General features: G+C 48.7%; 4 protein-coding genes across 11 annotated transcripts in view; 1 reads left to right on the top strand and 3 right to left on the bottom strand.

Moving 5' to 3' along the window:
* LOC125955308 (cAMP-dependent protein kinase type I regulatory subunit) overlaps positions 1-4,510 on the bottom strand; it is a 34,795-nt gene extending 30,285 nt beyond the window's left edge. The window contains exon 1 of the mRNA XM_049686412.1: positions 3,303-4,510. Within this exon, the coding sequence (XP_049542369.1) occupies positions 3,303-3,467 (165 nt within the window). The 5' untranslated portion in view covers positions 3,468-4,510. The remainder of the gene's footprint in view (positions 1-3,302) is intronic.
* Positions 4,511-4,905: 395 nt separating this feature from the next.
* Positions 4,906-6,379, bottom strand: LOC125955713 (gustatory and pheromone receptor 32a-like). The gene is made up of 3 exons (XM_049686857.1): positions 5,291-6,379; positions 5,121-5,219; positions 4,906-5,010 (listed from the first exon to the last, which is right to left on the bottom strand). The coding sequence occupies exons 1-3, from the start codon at positions 6,377-6,379 to the stop codon at positions 4,906-4,908; spliced, it is 1,293 nt and encodes a 430-aa protein (XP_049542814.1).
* A 214-nt stretch (positions 6,380-6,593) lies between these two features.
* LOC125955269 (protein phtf) lies at positions 6,594-12,338 on the bottom strand. 3 transcript variants are annotated; one of them, XM_049686344.1, is made up of 5 exons: positions 12,169-12,338; positions 9,328-11,019; positions 7,869-8,785; positions 7,711-7,788; positions 6,594-7,635 (listed from the first exon to the last, which is right to left on the bottom strand). In XM_049686344.1, the coding sequence occupies exons 2-5, from the start codon at positions 10,991-10,993 to the stop codon at positions 7,486-7,488; spliced, it is 2,811 nt and encodes a 936-aa protein (XP_049542301.1). In that variant the 5' UTR covers positions 10,994-11,019; positions 12,169-12,338; the 3' UTR covers positions 6,594-7,485. The 3 variants fall into 3 exon arrangements, with proteins under 3 accessions (XP_049542301.1, XP_049542299.1, XP_049542300.1); XM_049686342.1 differs by having other exon boundaries at positions 8,953-11,019; XM_049686343.1 differs by lacking the exon at positions 12,169-12,338 and adding an exon at positions 11,202-11,455 and having other exon boundaries at positions 8,953-11,019.
* A 1,361-nt stretch (positions 12,339-13,699) lies between these two features.
* The window catches only part of LOC125955256 (uncharacterized), a 29,825-nt gene continuing 26,058 nt past the window's right edge, over positions 13,700-17,466 (top strand). For 3 of the 6 annotated variants that reach the window (XM_049686306.1, XM_049686308.1, XM_049686311.1), the window contains exon 1: positions 13,700-14,045. In XM_049686306.1, the coding sequence (XP_049542263.1) occupies positions 13,829-14,045 (217 nt within the window). In that variant the 5' untranslated portion in view covers positions 13,700-13,828. The remainder of the gene's footprint in view (positions 14,046-17,466) is intronic. The other 3 variants (XM_049686309.1, XM_049686310.1, XM_049686312.1) reach the window with 1 other exon arrangement.

A 17,466-nucleotide genomic window follows, 5' to 3' on the forward strand; every position in this document is an offset into this window, starting at 1 on the left:
GATGATGCTGGAAGGAAACCTTGCCGTCGGGTTTTATGAAATTCATCATCATAATAAGACTGTATCCGAGCTACATAAACAGTTGCAGCAGTTATTGCTACCATAAGGGACTAGAAGTGAAAGGTCAAACGTCAAACTGTTTCGTACACATGTGGTAGCAACTTCAACGTCTATACCTAGATAGCATCAAATGTTGATGCTGCTGTTATCGGGTACTACAACCGTCGGGTAGCTCTCCACCGTTCGCGATCGTGCGTCATTAAGTCCCGCTAATGGAAAGTCCAGCAAGTATAGAATCAATCTTGATACCGTCGACATTGCTATTCAATCTGCATCTACAGAATCCTTTCTCTCAATCTGAACAGCCCTTAGCGGATTATACTGATTGGATCAACTTTACTGATATGTTATTCCGTCGAATAATTCCATTCAATAACTTGAATAACTTGAATAACTCCCTCACATACATACACCATTGTCGCTTTAAATTGTCGATTCCTGGCCCCCCGATTGCGTACTAATCCAGATAAGGTGAAGATAACAGAAAGGCCGGATTCGCATCACACCTTAGCAACGAGTAAAAGCGTAATTGTATCCACCCATTTATTCCACTTCGATCGTACGCTAATGAGCGCGAAAACTGGTGCGACCGGGACCGGGGACTGGGACCGGGAATGCTGTTGCAATAAAGTTAGGCGAATTGAATTTATTATGCTCGGTGTGTTTTTTTCCCCCGATTTGCTTCAAACTCTCGCACCAAATCCAGCAGAAGCCGGGTGTGGGGAGGGGCGTATCGTGTGAACGATAATCACTCGAGCGAACGCAAATCAGCATCCCAGTTTTAATGAGATGGGATTTCACTCGACTCAACTTTGCCTCAACTACTACAAGTACAAGCGTCATGGCAAGCGTTCTATACCTTGCTGTATCGTATCGAGTAAATTTTTAATGAGCAATTTTTCATTATTTGACGCATCAAAAACCAGTTCCAATGAGAATCGAGAGAAAGTCGAGTCGATTGGTAGCTCACCAACTCACCGACGAGTTTCAACAATTCTCAACAACCCATGAACGAATACAATGCTTTTCGTACTGTTGTACATTGAAACTTTGCTCCTGCGTGGCATGGAGCCAACATGTAGTGTCTGTATGAGCGAAAAGGAGCCTTTTAATCATCGCCGTAGATTCCCGAGCATGTGTGTGTGTGTGTGTGTGTGACACATACACACAGTACATGAAGCAACAGGGCATTGTGTGGGCCTGAACCATACTTCATCGGTGGTACATGATGGTTCAATATTGACCAACCTGCTGTCCACCGTTTGACGAGCAAAACGCAATCGTTTTTCAATCCGCTTTCTAAAAATAATTCCCCAGACAAAGCCGCACAAAGGAAAGGATCATCATTTCAGCGTTATCCAGCACCACGTACCCTTACGCGAGCCCGAGCTACAAATCACCTCGGACAAAGGAATCGAATAAGCGATTTTCTTGAAAATTAAAATCCAACTTTGACGATGCAATAACAAAAAAGAGGAAAGACCGAGAAGACATTTGTTTGTTATAGCGCCCGTTTATGAGTTGGTGGGAGAGATTCACAAAGCAGAGTATCCAGCTTATCTGATTATCCCGATGGCCGCTATCCTGCTGATCACTGCACTGCGCTGAAGTGCACTGCGCTGAAGTGCACTGCCAGCTTCGCCTTTATCTAGACGTAATCGAAGGGAAATAAGGTTAGATGCTTGTCGCCAGCCAGTCGCGCTGGTACGAAATGCTCCAGGCAAGAGCCACTTGCCGTGGTGATATCATCGTTGAACAAAGCCAGTACTTCCCGAGCACGAGAATAGAATGACTGGAACATTTTGTATCTTTAAGGTGAGTTCCATGACTGAGTAGATCATTCTGCTCGGTTGGTTTCATGGTTCTTGTTGTTCTTTTGTATAATGTAAGCTTTTAGAATAACCCAAAACCCCACCCTTCAACCCACTTTAATGCTCTGCTTTATCGCATCGCATCGTACCGTTTCGGTTTGTTCTAATGGCCTATTTCCTCTTATCGTACCCCAAATGGAGCACAAGCAGGTTCAGCTAGTGCGAGCGGAATGCATGGAAGCGACTGATGGAAAAGAAAGGCAATAAACACGAGCATAAGAACGAGGCGTTGTGCTCCGGAGATGATAACACATCAGCCCGGCAATCGACAACCGTCTAGCCAACAGTCTACAGCCGACCTTTGCTCACACACAGACACACACACACACTTGATAATGGTTTCTACAAACTTTACACGCCCTACCGTACCGTACAAGTGTGTGCGGGGAGGTGGCTTCTGTTTGTCGGAAATTTGCAACACTCCTACCCTGCACGACATCAATTAACACTTCCCCAGCCGGGCGCCGTCACAAGGCGCGACTTTCGCTCGGATGTCCAGCGATCGAAACAGATCGAGCAAAGGTGCAGAGTACACCAGGCAACCGATCGGTGACGCGGACAGAGCGTGATGGTAACGGATGATAATCGGACCGATCGTATCGGTTGTTCATTTTGATACGAATCAGTCGCGCTGTCTATGGCCAATGATGCGCGAGATAAACACAAAAGGTGACACCAACCGGTGGGGTCAGCAAATGTGCTCGTAGTGGTAGCAGTGTTGTGGATACATTAATGCCGACGATCGAGATCGACGTCATCAGCGTCATCAGCGTCACCGTGTGCAAGGTGGCTATGGAAACGGAGCGAGATTGCATCGCACACACCGATGCTGAAGTCGAGCTCCGAGCCCCACCAAGGTCACCGCACGTCCCGTGATGTGTGGCAAAGCAAGGGTTGGCTACTGCAAGTAGCACAAACATCCCCATCCATTAATCGCCGTTCGGTTGATCGCAGTGTCGGGGTAACGAAACAAAAAAACATGAAACAGATAAACCCAAAAGGTAAATGATCATTATTTGTGCAGCAAACATGTAACTATTGTGACAAAAAAGGATTAGCTCGCTTGGAGCAGTGGGGATGGCCTGCGAAGTCATGGTCATCGCCTTTTTTTTTCTTCTTTACTTTCCAAGGTAGAGTGAAATATTTAAGTAAAAACATTAAGAACGGGAATAATCTCTCGCCTACTAGACGAGTTTCACCAACAAGAATACCTTTGAATAGAGTCAGATAATTCCCAAAATCATTCAAAATCCCCATCATTGTCATAGCAACGTGTTTTCAACAAATAATCGCAATACGCACGGCAAAGGTTACCCCTAGCTACCACCGTGGGCAACCCAGGCAACATGGCAAAATACACAATCGACTTACCCGTTCGAGCTTCTGGAAGTACTGCCGCAGGAAGGGGATCGGGTTTTCGGGCCGGGCCACGCACAGCTGCACAATGCAATCCTTCATCAGCTGCAGAATGCGATGCGTTTGGATGTACGACTCGCACTCCTGCAAATGTTGCTCTTCCTCCATGGCTGACGACATGCTGCACGACGATGCTGAAGATAGTGGTGCTCTACGTAGGTGTGTGACGTACGTGTGACGCTCTTCTTCTCTGCTAGGGGTTCCGGAACAATCACGCTAATCACGAAACCGATACTCGCAAGGCTCAATCACGCGAACGGAGCACACCAACCTACGCGATTACTCTTCGGGTCGGTGATAATTGACGGTCGAATGGGAAAACGCGAGATTTTCGATATCGCTGATACGTGCGTGTGAGGCCGAGATTCTGGTTCAACCGCGACGGAACGACCTTCCGCAGCTCAGTACGCAGTTCCACGACAGCTTGAATGGCCGTATGGCAGTAGTCGGATTTGCTTTCTTCGCAATTTAGCCAAAGATGTAACTTTCACGGCCAACACGGTTACTGCGATGCGTGTTTGCGACTGGATTTGGGTGTTTCGGGGGGTGGGAGAGAGTTGCTGCGATGGCAGACGAATGTGCACCAAATGTTGACTTCAGAAAACACTAGATAAATCGCCACTAAGCACCAGGAATATTCACTAACACGACAACATACGAGGGCAGGTCGGTTATGGGGTGCGTTTTGCACAGATAGGAGGTGCACACCTAGTTACCCTGCTATTAAGGCAAGCGGAAGGAAACACGCCCCACGGACAAAGATTGGAGGGTGCAGCGGGACTGCAAGGGTTTTGCTGCAGTCTGGCGACGGAAACATGGGTGGGAAAACGTTATTACGACGATGAGGACGACGGCGAGCACTGGAGATGGTGATGATGATGGTGGGAGGCTGTGGGAGTTTTGCCTCGGGAAGGCGTTTCGCTGCGCACAAACTGCGACCCCCAACACTTTCACCGAACGGGATTTCTACCAGCACCACACTACGGCCGACAAAGGATAGTGGACTTCGTTTGCACTAACTACCGAGTATCACGGGGAATACGGGGGACGGTTCCGGACCGTGTCTCTTCGGGAAAAAATCAACACAAGAAGCCAGGTTTACGAATTTCTGCACCTTTTCGAGTTTCTGGAGTTTTTGTTTTGTGTTTTTTTCTCGTTTCGCAAATCGTGCTATAGCAAGAGTGAGAGGTAACGATGTCTGCTCTCTCACTCACGCGGTGACAGCGCAATGACAGCGCAATGACAGCCGTCAAGGTCTTCGTCCACACTGCCTGCTGCAGTCTGTTGCAGTTGCTGAATATGATTTTACGTGGGTTTCCAAAAGCAATTCTCTGGCTGCAACTAGTTTTATCTTTCATTTAGAACTAAATATCAAAAATCATGCATATCTTCGAAAATTGAACCACAACGTTACACAAAATCTCTAAATTTGAGCGACCATTTTGAGTAAATAGTTCGCTTGAATCCCTATCGTATGTCGGATATTTTCTTGCAAAAGAGGTGAAACACGTTTTTGCAGTTTTTGCAGAAACTCTTTTTACGATTTTGCCGATTGCTATTAAACTTCGGAACGTGAAACGAAGTTGGACTTCTTCACCTCGTCCGCGTAGAGGATGTAAAACTGGATGTAGATGACCAGATATGTGGTGATTGCTCCAATCATCTACCCTTTGCAACGGTTGTTACGGGGTCCGGGGGTGATTATGCAAGAAGAAGAAAAAGATTATAAGTGCAGGGATAAATGGACTCCCCCTTACCACCCAACGAACCTACCCCACACAGCATGTTGCAATCGATCTGGAAAAATCCCATAGCTGAGAATTTGAACATCTTGTTCAGCGCCTGAAAGGGCATCGTTTGTTTGATGACTTCCTGTAACGATAGAAACGCCGGCGGGAAACCCGTAAGATCGATCTGGAGACATCCAACTCTCCATCTCCTACCTCGGAGGACATGTGCCGAGAACCGCGTAGGTGCATATCCGCCACCAAATCGCTGGCCTGTTTGGTTTTGTTGGAAATCATCTCGCAGAGCAGTACAATCGTCACTAGGACACCAAAATTAACAGCTATCGTGTTCAGGCACACCAGCAACGACCAAATAGTGAACCCATTTTCTCCCGTGAACCAGTACAGAATGGTATAACTGTAGTACAACTGGATAGTCGTGACGATGAAAATCAAAGTAAAGGTTAGCAGAAACAATAATCCAAAGTAGCGATCGATGAGCTTGCAGATTTCGAACAGATCATTGTAATGGTAGAGCAACGTCGGTAGCGGCAGGAATCCCTTCTCCGAGCCATCATTCAACGTACAACCGTGCACCTCGATGATATGTAAGCCCAACTTCTTTGTTGGGATTCTGGTCGAACCACTTCTGATATGGTGCGAGTGTTCGAAGCGTTTAAAGCCGCCCACGGGATGCTGCTCGTCTTGCAGCAATCGGTTGAGTGTCCTGAAACGCCCGTTGATGTACAGCAACAAGAGTAGAGCTTGGGTGACGGCTAGCACGTTCACAAACTGTGGAATTATCGTGATCAACCAATAATCGAATCGAATTGAGCCCCTCCAAACCGTCACATAGCAATCGAACCCAGTGGTCAACAGCAGCAGCACCAGCGTGGCTCCAATGACGCCAACGTTCCAGCGTGCCATCACATGGTAGTCGCAGACGATCGCATGCTTGCTCAAATCCTGTTCCAGCTTACGTAGGGCGCGTGTAAGTTCGGCAAAATTGCGTAATTTGAGCGTGGGACTCAGCAGGATGGCCGTTAGCATGATGGCATTGCTGAAGAGCTGGAAATAGTTGGAAATACGTGAAATGCGATCGTTTCCGTGGTTACTGGTCGCAATTGATGACACCATCGTGGTCCAGTACAGCGTCACAAAACCACCGATCACACAACACAACGGTTTCGAGAGCCTCACACGTGTTGCCGTCAGTTCAAACGGAGCCAAACCAATCAAACGGTAGAACTTAAAGTTCAGCTCAATGATTGAGGTAATGGAATTGAGTGAAACCTTGCCCTTCATTTTCATCACCGACTAAGGCACTTGACCGACGAATAACCAGATCCACGTCAGGTCAGCGTTGTTTTATAACCAACCGCCCAGAGCATCACTGAAAGGACATTAATGGAAGGATTGCATCACGGTACAAACCATGGGAATCCAGTCACATGTGGTTCGATTAAGGTAGTAACGAAAACGGCACGTGTAGAGCCTTTGGCGTTAAACAACTAATGGCTTTGCTTTCTAAAGATGTATTAACTTTTATTTCTATAGCTTTAAATAGATTTAACCCTGGTATTGCTACTAAATATTCTCTATCCTCTCTCCTAATTATCATCAGCTAAAGTTTCAAAACACAGATTCATTCGGCAGCCAGTCAGCGCCCGATGCAGGCAAGATGAGATTGGCCAATTGGTCAGCCATTGGTTTTCGAACCATTCCTAACAGTGCTACCCCTTTCTGCCAGGCTACATAAATGCACAACATTGTACGACGTAACAACCATCAACCACCATGATCTTCCCATTTCTAAAATGGTGTGCACAAGTAATAGTCCAAACTTCGCAACGACCACAATGCTAGTGTTCGGGGAGCAATGATAAAATCTCTCTAAGGCTAACATGCAAGTGTCTATAGAAAAATAAACTACTATTATGTGTCAGTTCTAACGGCTTGTTCGCTACCCTGTCCGTACTGTGTACGGCCTGGCAACTACGACGCAACGCTCAGCTATACACAAACGCGTCGATCAACGGATCGCAGGTGTCTAGTGAATGTCTCGCCTATACCCTGTATAATTGTTTTACCAGCAGCAGTTTGCAACTACTCAGCCATTATCATTTGCATCTCACAAAGAGAAGGAGGAGTAGGAGGAGGAGGCTCAGGAGAAGGGAAGTATAGGGGTGTCGATTATTCGACGCCAACATTGAGGATCGACAGGTGCTCCATCAGGTCATGAGTGTTACGCTAGTATACGCTAGATTAGGCAAACGGGTTCTCTAAACAGCGAACAGATCATCAGTACATCTCAGCAGCGGTGGTGAGACGACGCTTTTGAGGTTAGGAAATACAATAAGATCACACACGAACAAGTGGCATCATGGTGAATCAGCCTACTACTGTTGTGCCTACTTTATCTTAATTTTGTGTAGCTTCAACTTGAAACCTAGCATTTCGCTGAGCACACCGGAAAGCGCCGACAGGATCACCACCTTGACGGTGGTGTAGAGATACGGGTTCGCGCTGAGACCTGATATTTTGAACGGAGATTCTAGCTCCTGTGGAAAAAAGCAAATTCGGAAACAGAATTAGTCGCACATTCAGACTGCAGAGTACTTTGGGTAGGTTATCACCTTAAGGAGATCTGCTGCAAGCTTGAGTACATTATTGGATATCATCAGTTCCTCCTTTTTGTTGGGTTTCTGTTCAATCTACGGAAAGGGGAAATAGGGAGAGAAATCATTTTTTAAAAGGACCGTGAGGAGCTCCAGAGCTTACCATCAATACCTACCTGAACGTAGAGATTGATTTGCTCCGTGATGAGTACCGATACGCTTTTATACTTTTTGTTGATCTTCGTACCGAGTGTCATGAAGCGCAGCAAAAACGTACCAAACGCACAGGACCACGCCAGTGCCTCCAGATTGAACTGAGAGTGTAGATGGACCGAGTCCTTCAGCCATTCAACGCTAAGAAACGCCAGCAGTAACAGCGTGATAACAAACACCGCTGAGACGATCACATCGACCGAGTTTTGCGGCCCACGGCGCTTCAGATAGGAGCGTACGCACAGCCACGTCTTGATGTTACGCACTTTGTTCAACCGAAAGTGTGGGATGGCTGACTTTTGTGCTCGGCGTGACGAAGTCAGATGAGAGAACAGTTTCGCGTACAGAAACCGTTGCTTGAACGTGCGCTCGGCAACGGCCAGCAGAAAGAACACCAGAAAGGTTAGAATCAGGCGCAGCGAGAAGCTCAGCAGTAGGACGAACCGCTCCCAGGCGGTGTTACCGAATGCGAACCGCAGGATAGCCAACAGCGAAAAGGATGCTTTCTCCAGCAGAATAACCGGCATGTGCAGGAAGTTGACCTCGGTAGAATTCGTGGAGTCGACTGTCGCCTCACACAAACGGCAGAAGGCAGGAACGAGCGATAGGACCACGCTCAACACGGCACCGATATACACGTAATCACACGACTCGGGCATACCCTCTACGCGCTCAATGATAGCAGACGATATGTCCAGCACAGACATTTCCGCTTTCTTCGCTTCCCGAGCGTCCCAGATGGTGCAGCTAACCCGATCCGTAGAACCACACGAAGGATTGAGGATGATAGTTGGTGCATCTTCGAGCTCATAGTCGTCATCCGAGTGTTCGTTCTGAGTGTCGGAATGGTCCAACTCCGAGCTAAGACTACATTCGTCGCCTACAAAAATGAAAAAAGATTGCTTAAGCCAATACTACCACGATGAAATGCCTAGCACAGAGCATACAATGTGAACTAAAGCATCGTACAGTAAATGATAAACTAGTTTCAAGCTTGGATTTGCAAGGTGATCGCGCTCTTGTCACCGTGAGTTTCGCGATGCATACCTTCGCTCAGCACTGTCGGCGGCTGTTGGTGAAAGTGGGCATGCTGATGGGCATGAACAGTGTGGTGTCCAGTGGAACCGGTATGAGAGTGTAACGGCATGGGTGTATGACGCTGGTGAAGATGAAGCAGATGATGCGTTTGCGATGTGGATTGTGGCTGCTGCTGATGCTGCTGCTGGTGTTGCTGATGTTGTTGCTGCTGGCGTAGATGATGGCGGAGCGCTGGTGAGTGCATGTGCGGTGGCGACGGTGAATGTAAATCGTACTCGTTCTCCTCATCCGTATCGCTACCGCTCGTTACAAGCTTCTCGTCACGTGATGACACCGATGACATACAAACGTCTCCCATCGGGGACACTGTCAACGAATGCTTACTTGAGTCCTTCGGTCGACGGTTCGCTGATTCCGATAGGCGCTGCCTCTCGTTGGTATAGCAACCAGACACAACAAGCGATGATCCTGCATCCTGAGCTAGCCCCTCTGTCGGTGGAGCTTGAATGTGATGTAGCTGGTCGATCGATCGATGCATCTGTTGGTCCATGGCACGATCGGCTGAAGATCTCGTGTGTCCTGCAATCGGTGAACTATGACCAGTGTTGCTGTTCTTTAACGTATCCGTATCCGAGTCGGACAGTTGCTGATGATCTTTTGGGTCGATCACCACACCGTTGCCATGGATCCAATCGCTGGTGAAAGGGAACTTTCGCTGAAAGAAAGGTTTCTCCTTGCCGAATGCATGACCAGTGCTCTCCTCTCCACCCGAACTTTTACCATTTAAACTCTCAAAACCATCATCATCCACGACCGGTTCCATCGATGACGGTCCCGCATGCACACGCTCCGGTACTGTCGGATCCCAGTTTACGTTGCGACGACGTAACCCAACCGGAAGAAGGAGCATTTCCTCCGCCACTTGATCCGTTGAAGGCCTAGACGGAACAGCCGTGTTGCTTGGTGTTGCATGGCCACTAGCCGCAACTGGGTCGGAGGATTCAGTCACGTGCAGGGAAGGAACAATTTTGCCCTCGTCGTTCTCATTTAATGCTGCAATACTCTTCGGTGAAGGGCTTATACTGGCTGTAGAGGTAGGCTCTTCATTGCGATTCGGTCGTGCTGGTTGTGATGGTGACTCAAGCAAAGCCGACTTCGATCGACTTGAGGCGGCTACCAACTGCTTCTTTTCCGCTGCTTCACTGCTAGTGCTGCTGCTGGTACTGCAGGCTCCTTTCTTCGGGGCAGTCCGAGCAGGTGAACTGGTGGCCGACTTGGACCCACCGACACTGGCGAACGCTTTTCTCGCGCTACGTTCCTCCGAAGGCGTTTTGCTGGCGGACGATTGTGCAGTTTCGGAATGCGCTCGTACACGCCGCTTGCGTCGCACTCGCTGCTCGCGCTGACGCTTAGCCGTAGCGTTTAAGCCAAGTGACGAGATAGGCGACCCGGTTCCAGTTTGTGTCGCCGGTGCTGAAACATGCGAATGGCACTTTCGAGAAAGCGCGCTACATGAGAACACGGACGATCCGTTTTCGCTGCTGCTGCTGTTATTGTTGTTGTTTGATGCTGTGGCCACTATCTGCGAGTGAATCACACTTAGTAGCAAGCTCAGCGCTAGAGGAATCAAAAAGTCCGCCATCGTTACGATATGTTCGACCTGCTCCGACTCCTGGCTCCCACCGACGGATCGCGACCGGTAGCTGTAGATGCCAAGGTTAAGCATCTGCAGCAGGTAAAGCAGAAGCAGCAGCAGAAAGACACCGGGCGAAGTCTGCTGAACCCACCAGCGGGCATAGACTGGCAGCAGGAAGCAGCGCAGTGCCGCCAAATAGAGCACCTTCAGGATGGACAGCTTCGATTTAGCCTTCGGGAAGGTGGAACCCCGCACCAGATCGACATCGATGAGTTCGGTTTTGAGCTTTGTGTTTTTCAGCGGCAGATGGCTGAGGCCGGCCAGGATCTTCTGCTCGATCGTCTTCTCCCATTGCTGCTTGTCGTACGTGCCGATCTTCTTCTGATACCAGGCTACCAACGCATCAAGGCGCATAGTCGCAGCACACGCTCAGCACAGTTCTGTGAACGAAAGAAAGTTATTGACAAGAATGAAACACCAGCGGCACTTTCAAACAAGGCCCCAACTCGGTAGCTTCAAGATAACGCCGTACGGACTGATAAAAATATTGCAACAAGCCCGAGTAGATACACAGCACAGAGTTATGCCAACAAACTGCTTCTCCTGTGGGTTTGTAGGCTACCTTTTACACAGAATTTGTCGCTTCGCTATTGCGTACTTCATCAGCACGCAAAGACCGCCCCCGGGAAGTAAACGGCGCAGGAAACCATGGCAACCGCAAGGTGACTACTAATTTGTAGTCAAACAGCGTGCGCCGCTGGTCCGAAAACACCTTTGCCGTTCTTCACTATTTTTAGCCCACAGGAACCACAGCAAGATTCTCTATTTTTAGTCCCGATACCGAAGAATGTAGCACGTTTGAACGGAAAAAATGCAACTTTCGTCTCCTAACACCGCGGTGATGTAAACAACAGTGTCGGACTCATGGATAGTTCCTGGCAAGATTATCGAAAACTGATGAAGAAATCGGTAAAAGATACGATAACTGCTGAAGTTCTGACGCAATTGAAAGATAACAAAAAACTATTGAGAATAGAACCTGATTTAAAAGCGAAAAACGCTTGTTTGTAAGCAAACAACGCACACTGAAATCGAAAATTATTTTCCACCTTTGCAGGAGCCACTGTTGTTTCGGGTCGCTCTTTCAAAAACATATGATTTTGACGTTTCACCAAAATCGCGCGTGCGAGTGAGAGAGCAGCACTCTCTCCTCTCGCGCTTGACCTTCGCGAGATCAACAAACATGCTGCAGCCACAAAAGAAAATGGGGGAGGGGGAAGGAGGCTTGATTATGTCCGCAAGTACGGAAAGTATACTTTCTTTTTTCTCCAATTTTTCTAGACTTCTACATGCACATTGTACGCTTCTTTTGGCAGCAGTTTTATGCAACAAAAACACTAATTATGCACCACTTTAATATCCGCATTCACCGTCCTTCAAATCCTATCACGCACTTTTGGGGGGTCGCTTGAGCTGCACTTTTCTCCTATTTCATCCCATTTTATCAGCCCGCCCTCCACCAGAGCAGAGCGATGGATGACACCGCGTCATTTACGCTAATTGATACTGATTGTGGCGTGATTTCTTACCTTCAGTGATCGGAACAGCGATAATTGAGGAGGAGAGTCGCCGCTACCGCAGTGCGATGATGATTTCGCAGAGCAAAGGCTGATGGTAACCTCCGTACTAGCCGCACCACTCGATTCCTCGTTGCTGTCTTCATGCAGCTGCAGTCGCACGAAGAAACTGAATCCTTTTGTTGCCTGTTCGATGATAATCAGCCCGAGAGGTAGGACAATGCAGGCAAAACGTCGCACCACACGCACTCAACAAAAAATACCCACCAGTCACCTTCGAAGAATCGCGACTAACTAACGACTAATGAGAGCGACTAGCGCGAAATCCGTGTCTTCTCGGGACTGTCGTCGTCGTCTGCGCTGGGAGCGGGATAGCCCGCACCTTTCGCTCTCTCTCACGACGGTCGGTCCGTTGTGTTTCTCAATTCGACCGTTCAACGGTCAAATTTGTTGCTTACAATCGATTAAAAGCAAATCAAACTCGTCGCAGCTTCAGATGAGCATATTTCTGTAAAGAATGCCAGTAAAGGACTGGCAGTTACAAGTAATTTTCATTGCACGCATTTGATAACAAGGGATTGATAAGAATTTTGTGTACATATATATTAGCTCATGCACGAATTCCGCCAAAGAAGTAAGTTAGGCGATGGTAACGTCTACAAATTACCATTTCGAAAGACAGATCATAAAATGTGGTTTATTAAATGTAGACACGAGCACGTGGATGGGGCTAAACTTGCTGGATTATCTGTGGCACCATGATTTATGACATCAAACTTTCTTTAACCTTCAATGATTTCAAATGGATTCTTCAGTAAGGTACACGTTATCTTCCAAAGCACTGAGCACCCGACGAGCTTAGGAATGGGTATCTTGTACAAACAGTCATTCAGGTGCCTTCCTGTGCTTAGATCAAATTGACGTTCTTAATCTTTCGTTGTTTGATAGCCGTATAGAACAGAAACTGTAAAATAAATGTGTAATAGCCACCATCAGGCCTCAGCATAAGTATTCTTACGAAACAGGTTTTGTTTATGGTTCGACTTGAATTTACTCATTTCTCGTTTCGGTTATCCGTCTCGAATCCATTAGTGCATTAATGAAACGTTAGGAATTGATTGGATTAGCGCGGTCAAATATGAAATGCCCACACAGAACCGTCCTGCATTTTATAAACATACTCTCTCTCTCTCTCTTCTTCTCTTCACTGGCCCCCAGTAATGCGCGCATGCGGAATTGCGTTCCTGCACAGACCATAGCCGAAGTCGAAGCAAGGATCACAAGTGAGATTGCCAGAGAAACCGTGAGCATGGGGGAAGATCTTCCCTAGCCGAAGAGATAGTAGTCGGGACCAGACAGACACTCGAACCGCGCTCCGATCGTGCTCGGATCGGCAAAAGGGAGATTATTTTTAACAGAATCGCCGCCACCAAGAATCATAGCAACCCTACCACAGCAACAACGACGAGCAAAATGGAAAACAAAAAATGAAGATCCCGAATCCGAATCGAATTCCGAGACTAAAAAACCGACGGCCGGAGACCCGGGCGCGAAAAGCTTGCTCGGACGGCCGGGCGCGCGCACCGCAGTTACGAGCGGACCTCTGAACGGAGCGGATCTTGGAAACAGCAAGTCCGCGAATCGGTTTCCTCATTCCCCCCAGTAGCACGAGATGGTTCTGCCGCGAATCAGAAGCCTGGTTGCACCGCTGTGCTTTCTGCTGCTCGCGAGCTGTTGGCTGGTGAGCGATGTAGAGTGCGCGAAGAAGGCGGCCGCCCCACCAGCGGCCCCCGCCTCCAGCTCGGGCTCCGAGGCCACGATCGAGGAGGTGTCTGCCAAACAGCTGGAGCGATTACTAGAGGATAAGGATTACGTTGCAGTGTACTGGTGTAAGTGTTCCACCCTCTCCTCCCTCACCCCTTCCACAACTCCCCACGCTCTGGTGGTCCCAGATATCCTTCCTCTAAAACCCCGGATCCTACTGTCTCCCATCCTCCCCTCGCCCTTACCCACAATCGATTGATATGCGAGCCACTGGTGATGTGATATTTCTGTGCTGCTCGGGTGCTGCTCGCGAGCCAAACGTCTGTCCTCCCCGCCCATCCACCCAGTGCTAGCTCGGCCAAAAGTAGTGAGTTGCTCTTCCTTCTCGCGGTGGTTCAAGAGTTCCGAGTGGCCTCCTCAACTGTTCCTCAGAAGCAACAGCAGCAGCAGCAGCTCAGTAGCAGAAGGAAATGTGTGCAAAAACGGGGTGCTAAAAATAGTTGACCCGGTTCGTTTGCCGTTTGCGTGCGCCGTTCCTCTTCCTCTTCGGCGAATGCGCCTCGTTATCTCCGCTCCGCTTCTATTCGCGCTGCTTAATGCACTTCACTTGAAATAGTAACCAGCCTCAGCAGACTGCGTGCTGCGTGAGAAACGATGATCTCGCTTCTCGTGAACTCGTAATCGTGTGTGGAGTGAAGGTGTGGTGTCCTGCTGTTACAGGGTACAATGAAAAATCCGTTCTGGTTCTAAACGGAACCTCGGTAATTGCCACGACAGGACAGGATAACCGAACCGCATATGCGCCCTCCCGGTGAAAATGCTCTACCGGAAAAGCGCTAGCTCTCCTAACACACACACACACACACACACTCACACATATACCCTTACGCACACACATATGCAAACAGACACGGTACACGGGAAGCACGGTTGAGTCGCGGCTAATCGCAGTAACCCATTGCGCAACCGAAAACCCCCTTTGAAGGTGCTTCTCGTCGGGGCGACCGAAAGCGGCGTGCGCGGCAGACAGAGCAGCTAAATTATTTTTAAAAATATCGTGAAAAGAAAAGCCGCCGAAATCGGCAGTGTTTGCGGCAGTAACACGAGAAGATAAAGAAGAAGAACCAGAAAAATAAGAAGACGAATAAGTAGCAGGTGAAGAAGAAGGTACAAACAACTCAAAAATCCGTCCAAGACGACGGTGGTGCTGGTGGTTGCGAACGAGGAGAGTGGGTGAGATTTTTGTCACTAAAAGAGGCGGAACAAGAGGAAGCACGGCGTGTGCCAAAGTGTGTGTGTGTGTGTGTGTGTTTGTGTGAGTGTGGTGGATTGTGAAAATCAAGTGCGATCACCAGCGCCAAACGACCAATCAATGATGGTGTTTGCATCGATGCAGCAATTCCACAAATCGAGCGGCAGATCATGAAAGGATGTGTTAAGAATTGGTTGATTTCTTTCGCTTCAAATGGCTCTCGCAGTGCCTACTTGTGTGGGTAAACGTTCGATTAGCGACCGACAACACAGGCCAACTATGATTGCTTTTAACTATGCGTGCGATCAGAGCTCCGTCATCCTCGTGTGCTGCAGTGCTTCATCAACCAATGTCTGATGACCGGGGGGCCCTTTTTGCATTATTGGACGGTCGTCGCTGCTGCTCGGTGGATGTGACGTGACGCGGAGCGGCTGCGAGTGGATCGAGTTGAACAAAGTGTTCAAAAATAACCCTCTGCGACCCCGCGTATATGTGTGTCCCTGTGTGTGTTTGAGTGTGAGGTGCAGATTGACCGGTCTTGGGGTTTCGAGCAAACCAGAACCAGAAAGTGCGCGGTGTGCGCGACCCCGTCAATTCGCTCGCTCGCTCGCTGCGCTCCACAGAATATCCTTAATTATTATTTTATTTGTAGATCCTGTGAACACCTTGCTTGGCATACTGATTGCAAACTGTATCTCCAAGACCAGACCTAGGCCCGTGCCGATTTTTCTCCGGTACACATCTGCAGTAGGGTGGCCGAAACTAAGCATACCCGAGAAATACGGCAATGAGAAATAAGGCGGAAGCGAAGCACGTCGAGGCATTACTCTTTTGATGGTGTTGCGGTAAAAAATGATGTTTTGTCGATCGACTGATCGACACACGATCGGATGCATACCGTATGTGTGTCTGCATCTTCTCAAACACACCAATCGAATCGGTCGCCATTTTAGGCTGCTTGTGCCAATAAATTATGATTCAGCTCATTAGCGCATCTTGATTGACCGGCGCAAACCGAAGAACGACCGGTAGGAGAACGGATTTCATCGAGCTCGTGATAATTCGCTTATGGGGTGCGTTCCACCCCCCCTCCCCCCCTCCGTTTCGGTTCCATTAGCTCAGGCCAGCTGCTGGCAAAATATTGTGCCAGATAAGCTTCCGGAGTGAAATGACACACCATCCGTTCCCTGTTGTTGGCTGTGTGAACCGACGCGATTATGAAAATAATCTGCTTCCATCGGGATCGGGCACTGAACCACCAAACAACGAAGCATGTTTGCACAGCCGCAGACTCGCACACACACACATCGGAGAAAACTTGCTTTCCCCCAACAGAACGCCAGCGAGATATGAGAAATGAGCTGGAGGGCTGCTGTGGGCGAGTTCATGCTTCTTCGTGCTGTCTCAACGAAGCTGCTGCGGTATCGAATGCTTTTGGTCTAATGGGCCCGAAACCTTGACCGGCTTCAGGACCGCGAAGCGCGGTTGTGTAAACAGCCGCTGCCCACACTGCTGGCACTAGTTGATCGTGCAAAAGAGAGGAGAAGGAGAGCGAGACAGGAGAACGTTGAACAGTAACACAAACATATGCCGCACCCGAAAACCTTCGCTTCGTTCATGCGTTCGGACAGAGCGTGAATGGAGTAGACGGTATGGTCTGGTCTGGTCTGGTCTGGGAGTCGAGCGGATCATTGGAATGGTGCGCTCGATCGAGTTTTATGAGCCGTAATGCGATTAGCTCTCGTTTGCGGGATCTATTATGAGTGTTGCCTTATGGGTGTGTAATTCGTCTGAATGAGCTCTGTTTTGAAACTAATTCGCTTTCTCCTAGGGGTCATTAGATGCTTTAGATGCTAACTGTTATTTGCTCTGGATGATGAGTCACAATTCAAGGCAACTAGCATTACAAATGATGCCATAAGCAGTGCCACGTGGTAAGAACAAGCCACGCGCGATGGAGACGCCTGGTAGCCCATCCAAAATCAGCGGAGAGAAAACGACGAAACGGAACGAACGTGAACGAGCAACCGATCAACCCTCTGCCTGGCTCGGTGCACCCCTCCTCCTGGGCCCTAAAACATGTTTATGTAGCGCGCCACCGCACCAGGAATGTGAAGCTCGTGCCATCTCAACGGTACAAACCCTGCGAACGAGGTTCGCGAGACCGAAGCGTGATCGGCGGTCGGCGGTCGCACATTAAAAATAGGTTCCCAGGTCTTCGAGTCAAAGATCGAGAAACGTCAAAGCCGAGAGATCGGACCGCGCAGATCGGGCTAGAAGACAATGTTCCCGTC

The sequence above is a fragment of the Anopheles darlingi genome, chromosome 3 (genome assembly GCF_943734745.1).
Source record: "Anopheles darlingi chromosome 3, idAnoDarlMG_H_01, whole genome shotgun sequence".
NCBI classification, from domain to species: Eukaryota; Metazoa; Arthropoda; class Insecta; order Diptera; family Culicidae; genus Anopheles; species Anopheles darlingi.

Bases quoted from the DNA above. Each gene is read 5' to 3' on its own strand.
- LOC125955713 (XM_049686857.1), bottom strand. From the start codon at position 6,379: ATGAAGGGCAAGGTTTCACTCAATTCCATTACCTCAATCATTGAGCTG. The intron at 5,220-5,290 runs GTAGGAGATGGA...CTATCGTTACAG, and splicing joins CTCGGCACATGTCCTCCGAG to GAAGTCATCAAACAAACGAT. The intron at 5,011-5,120 runs GTAGGTTCGTTG...TGCAAAGGGTAG, and splicing joins ATTGCAACATGCTGTGTGGG to ATGATTGGAGCAATCACCAC.
- LOC125955269 (XM_049686342.1), bottom strand. From the start codon at position 10,993: ATGCGCCTTGATGCGTTGGTAGCCTGGTATCAGAAGAAGATCGGCACG. The intron at 8,786-8,952 runs GTATGCATCGCG...TCATTTTTGTAG, and splicing joins GCCGACAGTGCTGAGCGAAG to GCGACGAATGTAGTCTTAGC. The intron at 7,636-7,710 runs GTGATAACCTAC...TTTTTTCCACAG, and splicing joins TTGCAGCAGATCTCCTTAAG to GAGCTAGAATCTCCGTTCAA.